Source organism: Bos grunniens, chromosome 22 (assembly GCF_055505025.1).
Source record: "Bos grunniens cultivar Pamir isolate PY7600 chromosome 22, Bosgru_T2T1.0, whole genome shotgun sequence".
NCBI lineage: Eukaryota > Metazoa > Chordata > Mammalia > Artiodactyla > Bovidae > Bos > Bos grunniens.
Genome location: NC_141186.1, coordinates 22174875 through 22192662, shown reverse-complemented (window position 1 = coordinate 22192662; position 17788 = coordinate 22174875). Strand labels below are relative to the sequence as shown.

At 42.3% G+C, this 17788-nt stretch overlaps 1 protein-coding gene across 3 annotated transcripts in view; it reads right to left on the bottom strand.

Moving 5' to 3' along the window:
* The window catches only part of SUMF1 (sulfatase modifying factor 1), a 93804-nt gene extending 88763 nt beyond the window's left edge, over window positions 1-5041 (bottom strand). For all 3 annotated transcript variants that reach the window (XM_086366631.1, XM_086366632.1, XM_086366633.1), the window contains exon 1: window positions 4753-5041. In XM_086366631.1, coding sequence (XP_086222757.1) covers window positions 4753-5022 — 270 coding nt within the window. In that variant the 5' untranslated portion in view covers window positions 5023-5041. The remainder of the gene's footprint in view (window positions 1-4752) is intronic.
* Window positions 5042-17788: the final 12747 nt, after the last annotated feature.

Genomic DNA, 17788 nt, shown 5'->3' with positions numbered 1-17788 from the left:
AGGACACAGAGATTAAAGCAGGACTAAAAAATTGCTTCCCGTGCAGAATGAGACATCAAACAATTACACAAATAACACTACTTTAAAGAAAATATACACGTTTCCCTCAAACAATGACAAAATACTTGAGAACACAGAGAAAAACACTACTTCTTCCTGGAAGAAAGGGGTCATAGAGGAGAGGGCATTCAATCCCACCTTGACACCCGGGTCAGCATTACCCTATCAAACCATTCTCAGACAGGAAATCAACTGACTTCACCTATACAAACAGAGATGGCACATACAATTTTATCACCTCATTATCCTCAATGCCACATCAACTATTGTAAATGATACATGGAAATTAAAATATTTTGATACCTTTTAATAAAATAATCAGCAGTGTAGAACACTGTTAGAAAAGCTTTCTCAAAGAGCATTGTATATTTTGTTAACTGGAGGGAACTTAAGTAAAATTTGAAAGTGTCTCTATTGTTTCCCAGACAATTCTTGCTGCCTTAACTTTCTAGTGAAACTAAATTCCTTGAGAGTAAAGCCTAGTGCTATTTACCTCTTTGCATACCTCATCTTGCCAAGTGCTCATTAAATTAAAATTAAAAAAAACAAACTCACACCTAAAAGGTGTTACATGAAATAGGGTGAAAATGTCACCCCCAGAAACCTTAAATTACTTACATTTCCTAGAATACACCAATGCATTTGTACAATGATTTGTCTGTACCCATGCCATTCTCCTTGCAAGGTCCTTCAAGCTGCCCCGCCATCCCCAACTGCTGAAAACGTTTCCTCCAAAGCCTAGCTTAACGCATCTTTTTCTTTGAGCACCTCCTGACTTGTCCAGGAAGAAAGAATCCTTTCTTCCTCTCCAACTGCTTTGTACATACTCCTCCTAGAGCGCGGTCACAATAGAAAAATGATGCTTGCATGTACTCATGAATCTGTGTATGTGAGAGAGAGAGACAGAGAATAACGAGAGACCTACCAACAAGTAAATGCCTTGAGGTAAGGCATAAATCTTTCTTTTCTTTATGCCCATTACACAGGACACAGTCTTACATGTGTGTCAAATAAAAATTTGTTGAATTAAACTAAATAAAGCAAAAACAGATTCAATACGACCTCAATCAAAATCCCAGCAGGTTGTTTGATCAATAACAATAATACGATACTCAAGTTTGTAGGTAGAGGCAAAAGATCTAGAGAACCAACACAATATTGATGAGCAAAACAAAGATGGAGGAAAGATATTATGCAACTTCAAGACGTACTATAAAACTACAGTAACCAAGACAAGCACTGGTTAAAGAACATACAACTAGGTGAATGGAACTGCAGAGAGAGACCAGAAATAGACCTCCATAAACACAATCAAATGATCTTTGACAAAGGAGCAAAAGCCATACAGCAGAGCTACAGCAGTCTTTTCAACAAATGTTGGTACAACTGGACATCCACATGGAAACAAACAAAAAATCTAGACACAGACCACTCTTCAAAACACAATGTCAAGGAATTGTGAAGACAAGCAACAGACTGGCAGAAAATATTTGCTGATGACACATCTGACAAAAGACTGTTATCCAAAAAAAAAAGACTGTTATCCAAAGTAAGCAACCTTTAAAACTCAACTATAAGAAAACAATCTGATAAAAAAGGCCAAGACCTTAACAGACACCTCATCAAAGAAGATATACAGGTGGCAAAGATGCTCAGCATGTCAACCAAAAAACGCAAATTAAAACAAGATACCATTGTAACACATCTTAGAATGGCTAAAACTGGACACACTGACAACACCAAATGCTGACAAGGGTGTGTAGCAACAGGAACTCTCATACACTGCTGGTAAGAATGCACAATGGGACACACACTTCAGAAGACAGTTTGGCAGTTTCTTACAAAACTAAACATACTCTTGCTATATGACCCAATAATCACATTCCTTGGAATTTACCCAAGGAGCTGTAAATTTTATATACACACAAGAAACCTTCACCCAGATGTTTATAGCAGCTTTATTCATAATTGTCAAAACTCAGAAGGAAGCAAAATGCCCCTCAGTAAGTGAATGGATAAAGTGTGGTACATCCAGACAATGCATCATTATTCAGCACTAAAAATAAATGAGCTATCAAGCTATGAAAAGGCATGGAGGAAACTTAAATGCATATTCCTAAGTGAAAGAACTCCATCTGAAAAGGCTATATATAGCATGATTCCAAATATATTACAGAAAAAGCAAAACTTAAGGATACAGTAAAAAGATAGTGGTTGCCAGTGGGGAGGAGGAAGAGGGATGAATAGGCAGAGCACAGAGGATGTTAAGGGCAATAAAATATTCTGCATGATACTATAGTGATGAATATATGTCACTGTACATTTGTCTAAACCTATAAAACGTTCAACACTAAGAGCAAACCCTAAAGTATATTACAGTTGATTGCTGAACAACACAGGTATGAACTGCGAGGGTACAATCATACGTATTTTTTTTCCAAAAGATACATACTTCAGTACTGTCATACATGATGTGCAGTTTGTGGAATCCTGGAATGCAGAACTGCAGATATGGAGGGCCAACTATAAAGTTATACAAGGATATCTGATTGCACAAGGAGCCAGTGTCCCTAACCTATATATTTTTAAAGGGTCAAGTGTAATGACTTTGGGTGATTATGATATATCAATGTAGGTTTATCAGTTGTAATAAACGTATCACTGTAGTGGAGGATGTTGATAATGGGAAAGGCTATGCATGTGTTGAGGCAGGGAATACACAGGCAATCTCTTTACCTTCCTCTCAATTTTGTTCTGAACCTAAAACTGCTCAAAAAGAAAAATCCTTTTTCTAAAAGAAGAAAGAAAATTAAGAGGAAAAAGTGTTATCACTAGGACCACGTATCTCTCCCATAATACTGGACTTCCAAAATTCAGAATAAATCGGTGTCAGAATGAGACTAAAGTCATTTGCACATAAACTAAAACATTGGAAACCAAGGAAAACAGAGAGACAAAGAATAGCCTCCTAAGAAGTCCTTCGTCTTGATAAGAAGTCCATTTCATGTTCAAGAATTAAGTTTAGGGGTCCTTCAAGGCTTGTGAGCTGTGTTCTCAACAATTGTTAATTTACTAATAACCTGAGATGCAGCCAAACATTATAGAAACTGAATAGAAGTAAAAATGAACATAAAATAAATGCATGAAAACAAAATATAATTAATTTAATTAATGTTTAAAGTGAATGCAAGATATGGCCAAAGATGACCCATTCAATACTCAATCTGCACATGAAACCACTCTAAAGGGCTCAAAAAAAAGCGTATCTTAAAAATGTAATTCAAAAGATACCTACATCCAATTCTGGGATCAATCAGACATTGGACCTTTTAAAATGAGGAATGTTCAGTACTGTCCAGAAGGTCCTTGGTAAAGTTTGACACAGACCAGTGTACATGCAAATAAGACAACAACCCTGTCACAGAGCAGAGCAACAGATGGCTTTCTCACAGGAGAGACAGACTATCAATTACCATTCAAGTTAGAGGAATATGGCCAACACACACTGTAATTGTAACCAAAGCTCCTTACCACACAAAAGATAAATGCTAATAATTCAGGGCATCCTTTGAGGAACAACAAAAATTTAAATGCCAATAATTACAATACAGGATGGAAAAACAAAAAGAAGTCCAGCTACCAACCTCCTAACACTCTATACAGAGTCATGAGATTATGGTCCTGACCCCCATCACTCTTACAACCTACTTGGGGCAAGACACCAGCAGACAAGTATCTTTGGTAATCATTATATCAGAGTAAACAGACACTACTGTGTCAGCATATGGAAATACTGACGGGACAGAAAGGAAAGCGATTCGGAAAGGTCTGCAGGAGACTTCCCGGGCGGCTCAGTGGTAGAGTCTGCCTGCCAGTGAAGGAGACCCGGGTCCTATCCCTGAGTTAGGAAGATCCCCTGGAGAAGGAACTGGAAACCCACTCTAGTATTCTTGCCTGGGAAATCCCACAGAGAAGTCTGGCAAGCTACAGTCCACTGGGTTACAAGAGTTGGACACGACTTAGCAACTCAACAACAACAACTACTACTACTGTTTTACTTAGTTCTCCACATGTGCTAAAGTGCTAAGGACAGCAGAATAAATAGGACAAGTCCTCAAGAGGCAGAATCTACAGTAAGAGACTACCAGTAAGTATACAACAATGTTACAGATACTGACACCCAGTGTCCTGATTGCTTCACAATTAATGAGAGGAACCTAGGACTCCTCTGTCCATGGAATTTTCCAGGCAAGAATACTGGAATGGGTTGCCATGGCCTACTACACTGGATCTTCCCAACCCAGGGATCAAACCCGTCTCCTGCATTGGCTGATGGATTCTTTACCTTGGCACCACCTAGAAGTCTAAACCTACATCTGTCTAACTTAAAATTCGGAGAACCTCATCAAGAAGACGGGGTTGAAAGAAGAGGAAGTAGGAAATAAAAGACAAGAAAAGGCGAGACAACTGTCCTCAAACCAAACTACCTAATGCTCAGAATTAGGCAGAGCCCCAAGACCCAGCTGTTTTGGAGGGCGGAGGAACTTCTCATCAAACTAGATCAGCCAGTGCGCGACTTGGCGATGTGATTACAATCTTTACTTGCCCTTCTCCAACCACTTGGTTTATCCATCCCAACCCTGTCGAGGAACCTGGCGAGCCCCACCCATCATTAGGGAATAGAAAGAGCACCTTGGTGGGTGGGGATGGCCGCCCTCCGGGGACCGAGCCCGGGGCGTTCGCCTCCCGGGAGTATCGGTGCGCGGCTGCCGAGCTTCCCTGGGCCCCGGGCCGCTGGGGATTGCCACAACCGCAGGAGCCCACGAGGGACGGCGCGCCTGCCTCGGGCCCAGCCTCTTCGCCCCCCGCCGCCCAGCCTAGCAGCAAGAACAGCGACAACAAGAGGACGAGAGTGAGCTCGGCGCCGCATCCTCGAGCTGGCCCTAGCGCGGGCGCAGCCATGTTGTCCCGCGAGCCATGTGACCTTGTAGGTCACGTGTCCCCGCCCTCCTTAAAGGGGCCAAGCCCCAGGCTGACTTGAGAAGTGGCCTTGAGAGCTGTCCTCTCTCCACTTCTCTCCAGGTCAGGTCAGTTCAGTTTAGTTCAGTCGCTCAGTCGTGTCTGACTCTGCGACCCCATGAATCGCAGCACGCCAGGCCTCCTGTCCATCACCAACTCCCGGAGTTCACTCAGACTCACGTCCATCAAGTCGGTGATGCCATCCAGCCATCTCATCCTCTCTCCTCCCCTTCTCCTCCAGCCCCCAATCCCTCCCAGCATCAGAGTCTTTTCCAGTGAGTCAACTCTTCGCATGAGGTGGTCAAAGTACTGGGGTTGCAGCTTTAGCATCATTCCCTCCAAAGAACACCCAGGGCTGATCTCCTTCAGAATGGACTGGTTGGATCTCCTTGCAGTCCAAGGGACTCTGAGGAGTCTTCTCCAACACCACAGTTCAAAAGCATCAATTCTTCGGCGCTCAGCTTTCTTCACAGTCCAACTCTCGTATCCATACATGACCACTGGAAAAACCATAGCCTTGACTAGACGGACCTTTGTTGGCAAAGTAATGTCTCTGCTTTTCAATATGCTATCTAGGTTGGTCATAACTTTTCTTCCAAGGAGTAAGCGTCTTTTAATTTCATGGCTGCAGTCGCAATCTGCAGTGACTTTGGAGCCCAGAAAAATAAAGTCTGACACTGTTTCCACTGTTTCCCCATCTATTTTCCATTAAGTGATGGGACCAGATACCATGATCTTTGTTTTCTGAATGTTGAGCTTTAAGCCAACTTTTTCACTCTCCTCTTTCACTTTCATCAAGAGGCTTTTGAGTTCCTCTTCACTTTCTGCCATAAGGGTGGTGTCATCTGCATATCTGAGGTTATTGATATTTCTCCTGGCAATCTTGATTCCAGCTTGTGCTTCTCCCAGCCCAGTGTTTCTCATGATGTACTCTGCAGGTAGGTCTTCTTTAGAGCCTTCCTCCTTGCTCTGCTTATGTAAAAACAACAAAAGCCCAGAAGTCATGAGCTTCCACAGCCTGTGTGCCCCATTATTATCTTTTGGTTGAAAAAATTATAGTCAAGTTTATTGAGCATTTGTTATGTGCCAAGCTTCCCTACTAGCTCAGTCAGTAAAGAATCTGCCTGCAATGCAGGAGACATGTGTTCAATTCCTGGGTCAGGAAGATCCCCTGGAGAAGGAAATGACAACCCACTCCAGTATTCTTGCCTGGAGAATCCCATGGACAGAGGAACCTGGTGGGCTACAGTCCATGGGGTCGCAAGAGTCGGACACGACTAAGTGACTTTCACTATTATGTGCCAGGCAATAGGCTAGGTGAACATTTTACTTTTTGAAATTTCATTTACTCCTCAGGAGGACCCTGAATATTGAGTTCACAGAACAATTAAGTGATCTGCCCAAGGTTACTCTTGCCTAGAAAATCCCGTGGATGGAGGAGCCTGGAAGGCTGCAGTCCATGGGGTTGCTGAGGGTCGGACACGATTGAGCGAATTCACTTCAGAAAACGAAGATCGTGGCATCTGGTTCCATCACTTCATGGCAAATAGATGGGAAAACAGTGGATCAGTGACAGACTTTATTCTGGGGGGCTCCAAAATCACTGCAGATGGTGACTACAGCCATGAAATTAAAAGACGCTTACTCCTTGGAAGAAAAGTTATGACCAACCTAGACAGCATATTAAAAGACAGAGACATTACTTTGCCAACAAAGGTCCATCTACTCAAAGCTATGGTTTTTCCAGTAGTCATGTATGGATGTGAGAGTTGGACTAGAAAGAAAGCTGAGCACTGAAGAATTGATGCTTTTGAACCGGTGTTGGAGAAGACTCTTGGGAGTCCCTTGGACAGCAAGGAGATCCGACCAGTCTGTCTGAAAGGATGCAATCAGTCCTGAATATTCATTAGAAGGACTGATGTTCAAGCTGAGACTCCAATCCTTTGGCCGCATGATGCAAAGAACTGACTCATTTGAAAAGACCCTGGTGGTGGGACAGATTGGAGGTGTGAAGAGAAGGGAACGACAGAGGATGAGATGGTTGGATGACATCACTGACTCAATGGACATGAGTTTGAGTAGGCAGCAGTAGGACTTTAGGTGGGAGTTGGAAATGGACTGTAGCCAGCCAGGCTTGTCTGTCTATGGGGTTTCTCCAGGAAAGAATTTCAGAGAGGGCTGCCATGCTCTCCTCCAGGGGATCTTCCCAACCCAGGGATAGAACCGAGGTATTCCACACTGCCGACAAATTCTTTACTGTCTGAGCCACCAGGGAAGCCTGGAGGGTGAGCAAAATTCTAGATAAATTGTCCAAGGTGGTGCAGACTTGACTGCTGAGCTGTACTTTTAACTCTAATTTCTAAATCAACCTTCTCACCTAGGGATTTCTCACCAATTTTTTCCACTTACTCATTGATTCACTTCAGTTCAGTTCTGTCACTCAGTCATGTCCGACTCTTTGCAACCCCATGGACTGCAGCATGCCAGGCCTCCCTGTCCATCGCCAACTCCCAGAGCCTACTCAAACTCATGTCCATTGAGTCAGTGATGCCATGCAATGATCTCATCCTCTGTCATCCCCTTTTCCTCCCACCTCCAATCTGTCCCACCACCAGGGTCTTTTCAAATGAGTCAGTTCTTTGCATCAGGCGGCCAAAGGATTGGAGTCTCAGCTTGAACATCAGTCCTTCCAATGAATATTCAGGACTGGTTGCATCCTTTCAGACAGACTGGTCGGATCTCCTTGCTGTCCAAGGGACTCCCAAGAGTCTTCTCCAACACCGGTTCAAAAGCATCAATTCTTCAGTGCTCAGCTTTCTTTCTAGTCCAACTCTCACATCCATACATGACTACTGGAAAAACCATAGCTTTGAGTAGATGGACCTTTGTTGGCAAAGTAATGTCTCTGCCTTTTAATATGCTGTCTAGGTTGGTCATAACTTTTCTTCCAAGGAGTAAGCGTCTTTTAATTTCATGGCTGCAGTCACCATCTGCAGTGATTTTGGAGCCCCCCAGAATAAAGTCTGTCACTGATCCACTGTTTTCCCATCTATTTGCCATGAAGTGATGGAACCAGATGCCATGATCTTCGTTTTCTGAATGTTGAGCTTTAAGTCAACTTTTTCACTCTCCTCTTTCACTTTCATAAGAGCTTCTTTAGTTCTTCTTTGCTTTCTGCCATGAGGGTGATGTCATCTGTGTATCTGAGGTTATTGATATTTCTCCCGGCAGTCTTGAGTCCAGCTTGTGCTTCATCCAGCCCAGCATTTCTCACGATGTACTCTGCATATAAGTTAAATAAGCAGGGTGACAATATACAGGCTTGATGTCCTCCTTTCCTGATTTGGAACCAGTCTGTTGTTCCATGTCCAGTTCTAACTGTTGCCTCTTGACCTGCGTACAGATTTCTCAGGAGGCAGGTTGGGTGGTCTGGTATTCCCATCTCTTTAAGAATTTTCCACAGTTTGCTGTGATCCACACAGTCAAAGGCTTTGGCGTAGTCAATAAAGCAAAAGTAGATGTTTTTTCTGGAGCTCTCTTGCTTTTTTGATGATCCAGCGGATGTTGGCAATTTGATCTCTGGTTCCTCTGCCTTTTCTAAATCCAGCTTGAACATCTGGAAGTTCACAGTTCATGTACTGTTGAAGCCTGGCTTGGAGAATTTTGAGCATTACTTTGGTAACATGTTCTTTGGCATTGCCTTTCTTTTGGATTGGGATGAAAATTGACCTTTTCCAGTCCTGTGGCCACTGCTAAGTTTTCCAAATTGCCTGGCATATTGAGTGCAGCACTTTCACAGCATCGTCTTTTAGAATCTGAAATAGCTCAGCTGGAATTCCATCACCTCCACTAGCTTTGTTCATAACTTTGTTCTCACACTTTTCCTGTTAATCAGGGTCATTTTCGCTGCCAAGTTAGAGACTCCCTGTCTTGCCTGGTGACCCCTGAATACAAACAGTCCAAAGTGCCCCGATGGCAGTCATGGCTTGTAGTCCATTGGAAACTTTCCTGGGCACAGAAAGAGTATACTCCCTATGGGACCAGGACAATGTGAGCCTCTCCTGTTGAACTGCTGAGTGATGCTGGTGCCCCCTGCCCCATGCATGTCTTGGCAGGTAGCATGTCCTCAGGACCTTCCCATAGAGTATGGTGCTCGGTGGGTCTTCTAGCCTCTCAGAATAAATCCAAATAGCATTCCTACTTCCCTGAACTATGAAGTCCTTTCTTCCATGTGACTCAGCAACCCATGCATTTCACCCATGTATTTCATAATTCATTTAGATTAGCCACAGAGTTCTCACAGCTTCTAGATCCACACCAGCAGTGAGTCTGTCCCTATCCCTGGGGTCCTTGCTGAGGTATGAAATCCCAAGTCCAAAGTCAGTCCTTCCAAGTCAGTACATTCTTGCCTATCCATTCTTATATTTCGGACCATTAATCAGATGCTCACATGGTTCAGGCCCAGGGTTTTACTCCCCTGGCTATAGTTCCTATGTGCTAGTTAATTCATTTTAAAACAGCTTTATTGAATTATACTTCATACATCATACAGTTTACCCTTTTATAAAGTATGTAATTCAGTGATGTTTCATATATTCAGATTATTATATGACTGTCACCACAATTGAAGTTTGGAACGTTTTTATCACCCTCCTCAAAGAAACTCCGAACCTCAATAATTGTCATTTTATTTCCTCATCCCCCAACCCAGGCCTGGGTAACATGCAGTCGACTTTTTGTCTCCATAGACTTGCCTATTCTGGAGATTTCTTGTGAATGAAATCATAAAATATGCGGCTTTTTGTGCCTGTTTCCTTTCACATGGAATAATATTTCTAAGTTTCCTCCATGTTGTAACACAAATCAGCACTTCTTTCCTTTTTATGGCCAAAATACCAAATTTAATTTATCCATTCATCAGATGATAGACATTTGGATGGTTTCCACTTTTTAGCTATTATGAATAATGCTGCTTTGAATAGCCTATGAACATTTGTATACAAGTTTTGTGTGGACATATGTTTCACTTCTCTTAGATATATCCGAGAAGTGGGATTGTTTGGTTCTATGGTAATTCTGTGTCTGACCTTTTGAGGAAGCTGCCAAATTGTTTTCCTAAGTGTCTATACCAGTTTACATTCCCACTGACATTGCTTGAGGGATTCTAACTTCTCTACTGTGCTAGTTAATTCTTGCATCTCCTTTAGAGTTAAATCTCTTTTCTTCTTCATGAGACCCAGCTTTTCTTCACTTTGGCCCTAGTGAGACTTAACCAGCATAATGCCTGGCAGGCAAGAGGGTGGGGGTAGTGCCTGGGGCAAGGAGTCCTTCAGGGCCTTCCCACATCTGGAAACTGCTGCTTCTCCACACTCAATACTAGTTCTCAGCAGGCTCTGAAGCTCAGGGAAGTCTGCAGAGCCACATTTCTCAAGGGCTTCCACCTAGATGTCCCTGCCCCATGTTTTTGGCCTTTGGTTTTTCCAGTCTGAATGAAATTAAAACCTTCTTTAACATCATATACAAAAATAAACTCAAAATGCATTGAAGACCTAAAACTAAGACTAGAAGCCATAAAACTCCTAGAAGTATTGAAATTTCAGCTTCAGCATCAGTCCTTTCAATGAATATTCAGGATTGATTTCCTTTAGGATTAACTGGTCTGATCTCATCAGAATGGCTATCATCAAACAGAACACAGATAGGAATGTTGGCAAGGATATGGAGAAAAGTTCATCTTTAAACACTGTTGGTGGTTTAAATTGACACTCAATATGTCAATTGGTGCAGCCATTGTGGAAAGTAGTATGGAAAATTCTCAAAATCTAAAAATTGAATTATCATATGATACAGCAATTCTAGTCCTGGGTATACAGCTGAAAAAACAAAAAATACTGCTGAGAATATATACATACACTCCAGTGTTCATAACAGCATTATTTACAATGGCTGAGATATGGAAGCAACCTTAGTGAACATCGGCAATGGATAAAGAAGATATATATATGCTATGCTAAGTCACTTCAGTCGTGTCTGACTCTGTGCGACCCCACAGACGGCAGCCCACCAGGCTCCCCAGTCCCTGGGATTCTCCAGGCAAGAATACTGGAGTGGGTTGCCATTTCCTTCTCCAATGCAGGAAGGTGAAAAGTGAAAGTGAAGTCGCTCTGTCGTGCCGGACTCTTAGCGACCCCATGGACTGCAGCCTACCAGGCTCCTCTGTCCATGGGATTTTCCAGGCAAGAGTGCTGGAGTGGGGTGCCATTGCCTTCTCCAAGATATATATATATATGCTACACACAGACACACAAGATTCACCAGCAGAGTCAGTAGCCTTTGGAGGGAACTTATTAGCAATGCAAATTCCTGGGCCCCACCTAAAGACCTCCTGAATCTGAGGGTAGCCCACCAACCATTGCTGTAAATGTTACTGGTGCCCATGACACTTTTGCCTGAACTTCCAGTTACAGGTGATCTGACTTGGGATGGCAACGTGACTTAAGTACAGCTAAACCATAGACTCCTGTGGGCCTGCAATGGAGCTATGGGTGGAGAAAGAGCAGCTGGGTGAACCAGGCTTCCTCTTTGTGATGGTTGAAGGGGAAATACAGACACCCTGAGTGTTAGCCGCAGTCAGAGCTGGATGAGGCCGAGTCTCAATGATGAGGACACCGAGAGTCCTGAGCAGGCTGGTGTCCGTGTCTTCATCACTAGTGTGCATCGTTAATCAGCTCTGAAGGAGGGAGCAAAGCGAGATGAAACAACTTGAACAAGAAAAAAAAGAAAAAAGAAAACCACATAAAGTTCTCTCTGTATAAATTTTTCCCATTGGCCACAGCACAAACTAGAAAACTTTTTAAGCCTTAGTTAGGGAATTCCCTGGTGGTCCAGTGGTTCGGACTCAGTGCTTCCACTTGCAGGGGCCTGGGGTTCAATCCCTGGTTGGGGAACTAACAACCTGCAAGCTGTGCAGCACAGTCACAGATAAATAAATAAGCCTCAGTTAACAGGCTTTCCAAATCAGTGGTTTCACCACATGATGATGCTAAAGAATGCTTAATGAAAGAGCCCCACGGCAAAATGTTTCTGCCTCTTTGGACTTCTCATTTCTCCTCTCTAAATATACAGCGGAATGTGTCCTATTTAAAAAACAAAAACAAAAAACTTTAGAAAGCTCATTTTAGATATTACATAACTTGATAATTATAATAATCATGAGAACTAATAATTCTCCAGCTATTCCTCAGAACCAAGCAATGTTCTAAGTATTTCACATGTTTTAAGGGTTTTAATGTCAATTCCACAAGGGCAAGAATTTTCGTGTTTTCTTTTCTGCTGTAACCTCAGTGTCTGGAATTGCACTTGACACCTAGTGGATATACAAGAAATTCTTATTGGATGAATTAAAATGGATTGTCACATAATTATTGAATGGAGGTGCTGGTACATCTATCTGGTTGACCCTCCTAGCAGCTGTAAAGATGGAAAGTTAAAAGAAATGATGAAGAAAAATGATTCCCAACTTTTTCAAGAAAAAGGTAAACATATATTTCTATTTCAGATGTTCATACAAGGGAAATTTTACTTTTAGTACCCCACTTAATTTGGAAAATGAAACATCAGGATGCTTCTCTGAAGGCAGTACATTAGCAAAGGAAACTGCATATTCAGTCATACCAGTTCCTGTATATATTTGAAAGGTTCAGAAATACATTACCTTTTCAGGCTTCAGGCAATGCTTAACATCTGAATGAACTCCCAATACTTTTAATTACTTGTTTCCCAGGGGTCTGTGACCCAAAGCTCGTTGATCACTGTGGAAATAGTATCTCTCTGTAAAGACATGCCTCCAAAAATAGAGATTGTCCTGGCATCAGACCCAAAGATTGGCCTTGGGTCCCAGCATTTGTTTAAGAAACTTTAAGTTTAGTCATTAAGCGTCTATGTGCCTTAATCTCCTACCTTGCCTACTTCAAAATCATATCTTATTGAGACCAAATATGCAGGTATAAAAAGAGAAGTAGACACTAATATTATTATTGTATCCTTTGATTTTGCGACACATTTCCATCCCATTGTACTGTTTCTGAATTCTGGATATATCTTGTAAGCTAGGGATACCTATAATATGGTTGAGCTTCCTTTTCCCTCAAAAAAAGATTTTCAAAGAAGGGATATATATTTCAGTAAATGGTCTTGGAATCAAGGAAACATGGCTTGTTTAGTCCTCTAAATGATATATGAATTCATTTTCTCACCATGTTCCTGTCTCTTGCAATTTGCAACTATAGTCTCTAAAATAGAATATTGTGCCCTGTGCTACAAAAGGAAACTCTGGTAGGCAGAATAATGGCCCCAGAGATGTCCACATCCTAATCTCAGAATCTATAAATATGTTACCTTATGTGGCAAAGGGGATTTTGCAGATGTGATGAAGTTAAGGTCCTTGAGATGGGGAAATAGTCCTGCTCAGCCTGATCACATTAGGTGAGCAGAACTCTTCTTATCTTTGGTCAGAGGAAGCTGTGACTAGGGAAGAAAGATCAAGAGAGGTGCAATGTTATTGATGTTCAAGGTGAAGAAACGGACCGTCTTCCAGTGGGCAGCCACTGGAAGGGAACAGATTTTCCTGCAGAGAGCAGAAGGGAACAGGTTTTCCTGTAGAGCCCCCAGAAAGAAAGGAAGGGACATTGTTTTTGGATCAGTGAGACCCTTATTGATCTTCTGACCTGTGAAACCCTAAGATAATAAATCTGTGTTGGGTAAGTCACTAAGTTTGTAATCATTGTCTATGGCAGCAATAGGAAGCTAACGTTAACACATATTTCAGTTCCGGCATTATCCCTGGACGCAGTCTGGGATTGTAGCAGAAGGTCAGCAGGTGCACAGGGCATCCTCTGAAGAGTCAGACCATGTGCCTTGGCTGGGGACGCAGCTGGACATGGTGAGTCTGGGCACTAGCGGGAGTCTACCCCTCAACATCCATACTTACTCCTCTCCCTTGTCACTAGAAAAGTGGGAGAGTGGTTTTGCATGGTATCAGGGCAGGAACTGGAGGTTGATGATAACCATTTAGGGTTCAGGCACAGGCAGTTTGAGCTCAGAGGATGGCTTTTGAGGGGAATTCAGAGAAAGGCCAACCACCCAGCCCCTGGAGATCTGGGGGCCTCTAGAATCGGGAAAAGTCCGAGACCTCCCTGTGAGAGACAGGAACCCACAGGTCCCAGCCAGCCCCTGATCAGGCAACCAACCCAGAGTTCCTGGAGTCACTTTCCAGAAAACCTCCCAATTCCCTCCTCATAGGTGTGATGCCTTCCTGCCTAAAAAGCAGGGGTCTCCAATCTCTGGAATGTAACACAGGTGGATCTGATGTAATAATAATAGCAATAAAGTGCACAGTGAATGTAGTGTGCTTGAATCCTCCCCAAACCAACCCCTCTGCCATGGTGTGTGGAAAAATGATGTTCCCCAAAACTGCTCCCTGGTGCCAGAAAGGTTGGGGACCGCTGCTGTGAAACACAGAATGCTGCAGCTGATGCTCTCTACCTTCAGCATCCACCAGAATCACTCAGAGAGCTGCTTAAAATACAGACTACTAGGCCCCACTCCCTACATTTCTGATTCAGCAGATCTGGGATGCAGCAGGAAAATTTGCATTTCTAACAATTTCCCCAGTCTATGGCTGGCGTACTGCCCTGAATGCGCCAGATCTCTTCTAACAATTGCCCCGGTACTGCTCTTACTGCTGTTCTCAGAACTACAGTTTGAGAAATATGGATGTAATGAGTAAGAGCTTAGGACTCAGACAGCCCTTACTGCTTACAAGTTGAAGGATCTTGGGCAACTGAATCAAGTTTTGGGATTCATCTATGAAATAGAGTTAGAAAATCCACACTTTAGGACTGCGATGGGGATTAAATAGAATGATCTAGGTAAAGCACCTAACACATTGTAGAAGCTTCCCTAGTGGAGTGGTAAAGAATCTGCCTACCAATGCAAGAGATAAAAGATTCCATCCCTGGTCCAGGAAGATCCCACATGCTGAGAGCAACTAATCCCTTGCACCACAGCTACTGAGCCTGTGCTCTAGAGCCTGAGAACCACAACTACTGAAGTCCATGCCCTAGAACCTGTGCTCAGCAGCAAGAGAAGCCACCGCAATGAGAAGCCCATGCACCACAACTGGAGAGTAGCCCCTACTTGCTGCAGCTAGAGAAAAGCCTGAACAGCAACAAAGAGGCAGCACAGCCAAAAATAAATATTTTTTAAAGACCTCTGTAAATGGTCTCTATTACAATGGGTTTATCATCATCATCATTATTGTTAATGACAACTTACTAAGTCTAGCATAGCAGACACCAGAGGCACATCCGTAGATAAGCCAGTACCACACAATAAATGTCATCTCACAAACTGTCCTCCTACAACTGTCAAAACTTTCTCCAAGTCTCCCACCCACGAATTATCATTAAACTTCATATCTCAAGAGGACTCAGAGGGAAGTGTCTGAATAAAGTGCTTCACCCACAAAACAGAACGGAGAGGAAGTAGCAAATTTTAAAATATTTTGAGAAAGTTTGTCTAACAATAGAAAGAGGAAGCTCATTTGGGTATGATGCAATGGCCATAGAAATGAATAAAATTAAACTGGACCAGGAGCAAATTAATTAGAAAATAATTGCAGAAAAGAAAAAGGAACTGTGTCATACTTGCTCCCCTGGGAAATATGACCAAAAATGTAAGGATTTTGGATTTTTTCTCCTCCCATTTCTAGGATAATTTTTATTATTGTTATTATTTTTTTGTGTGTGGAAAAAAAAAAAGTCACTCATGGAATGACTCCACTGTTGTTCTTTGAGGAATTTTTTCTCTGGGTCACAGCAACAGAAAAAACAGTTGGGAATTCAGGACATTCTTGTGATTTCACCATGGAAAAGTTGTCTCTTTCTGGTTGGAACTTGGCCCTGTTAATGGACAAGCCAAAAGCTCAATGGAATAAAACCTAAATAAAATAAATAGTGGATTTACTATAATGTATAGAATAAAATTGACATAATTAGAAGTAAATAGCATTAGAATTGTAATCTTGGCTTCTGTTTTAAAGCTGACAATAAAGAGCTGGTTAAGAGAATAGATAGCAATTTTGCTATATTAACTTAGTAGTTTCAGTCTTAGATATCTGAGTCAGTGGACTGAGGTCCTGCGTAGGGTCACGAAGCATGGCTTCTCAACCCCGCATGGCCTCTGTGTATCTCTGTGAACTGGAAGGGTCATTGAATCTTTAGATGTCCGTTCCCTCATCAGCAAAAGAAAAGAGTGAGTAGACCAATCCTTTATAAAATTTCCACTATTGGGAATTCCCTGATGGTCCAGGGGTTAAGACTCCATGCTCTCAGTGCTGAGGGCCTGGATCCAATCCCTGGTTGGAGAACTAAGATCCCACAAGTCTAGTGGCCAAAAAGAAAAAAAAAAAAAATTCCACTGTCAAGTATCCTTTTATAGAAACTACTTTTCAACTAAAGGACTTCACTGTGTACATAGCTTTGCATACCAGCTATTTGATTAAATGCCTTTGTGTGCAAGGAGTAAAGTAGCATTAATAATGATAATAATAGACAGGAGTGTTAACTAATAATCTCTTGAGTGTTTACTGTGTGCTGAGCACTTAGATAGGGCTTTCTTGGTAGCTCAGTTGGTAAAGAATCCACCTGCAATGCAGGAGACCCCAGTTTGATTCCTGGGTCAGGAAGACCCGCTGGAGAAGGGATAGGCTACATACTCCAGTATTCTTGGGCTTCCCTTGTGGCTCAGCTGGTAAAGAATCTGCCCACAATGCAGCAGACCTGAGTTCGATCCCTGGGTTGGAAAGATCCCCTGGAGAAGGAGATGGCTACCCACTCCAATATTCTGGTCTGGAGAATTCCATGGACTGTATAGAATTGGACACAACTGAGAGACTTTTACTTTCACTTTCAAGGCAATGAGGGAAGTTCTATAATGATAAAAATTGGACCAGTGGGGAAATTGAGGCTCAGAGAGTTTGGGTAAATTACTTATCTGGAAAGGGGCCAATACAGGTCTTGCCCAGAGTCACGGGGCTCATAAGTGGAATACTGGGATTGGAAAATGGGACTTGGATTTCTGCAGTGTGATGGGAGCACACAGTGGTGGTGGCACATTACATAGCTATGAATGGCTTGGGATTAGACAAGGAAATGATCAGGACTTTAGACGGTTCTAGATACTGGCCACCCTCAACTTCACTCCCAGTATCTTACTTTCTGTTGAGCATCTCCTCTGCGTTCCCCTCTGTTCTCTCTTAGTTATTTCTGCAAACCTCATCACTTTTATTTACACAGTGCTTATCCAACTCCTGTGACCTTGAAAATTTAGGCCTCACAGTCATTTACTGAAATCTCTCCCTTTATTTAAATCTAAAGAACATCAGTGTTGGTAAAGATACAGGACACAAAATTAATATTCAGAAATTTCTGCTGTTTCCATATACTAACAACTGTCAGAAAAAGAAATTAATAAAACAAGCACATATTTAATAGTATCAAAAAGAATAAAATACCTAGGAATAGATCCATCTAAGGAGGTAAAGACCTGTTCTTGGAAAACTGTAAGACAGTGATGAAAGAAATTGAAAACAATCCAAACAGAGGAAAGATCTGTCGTGCTCATGAATTGGAAGAATTAACAGTGTTAA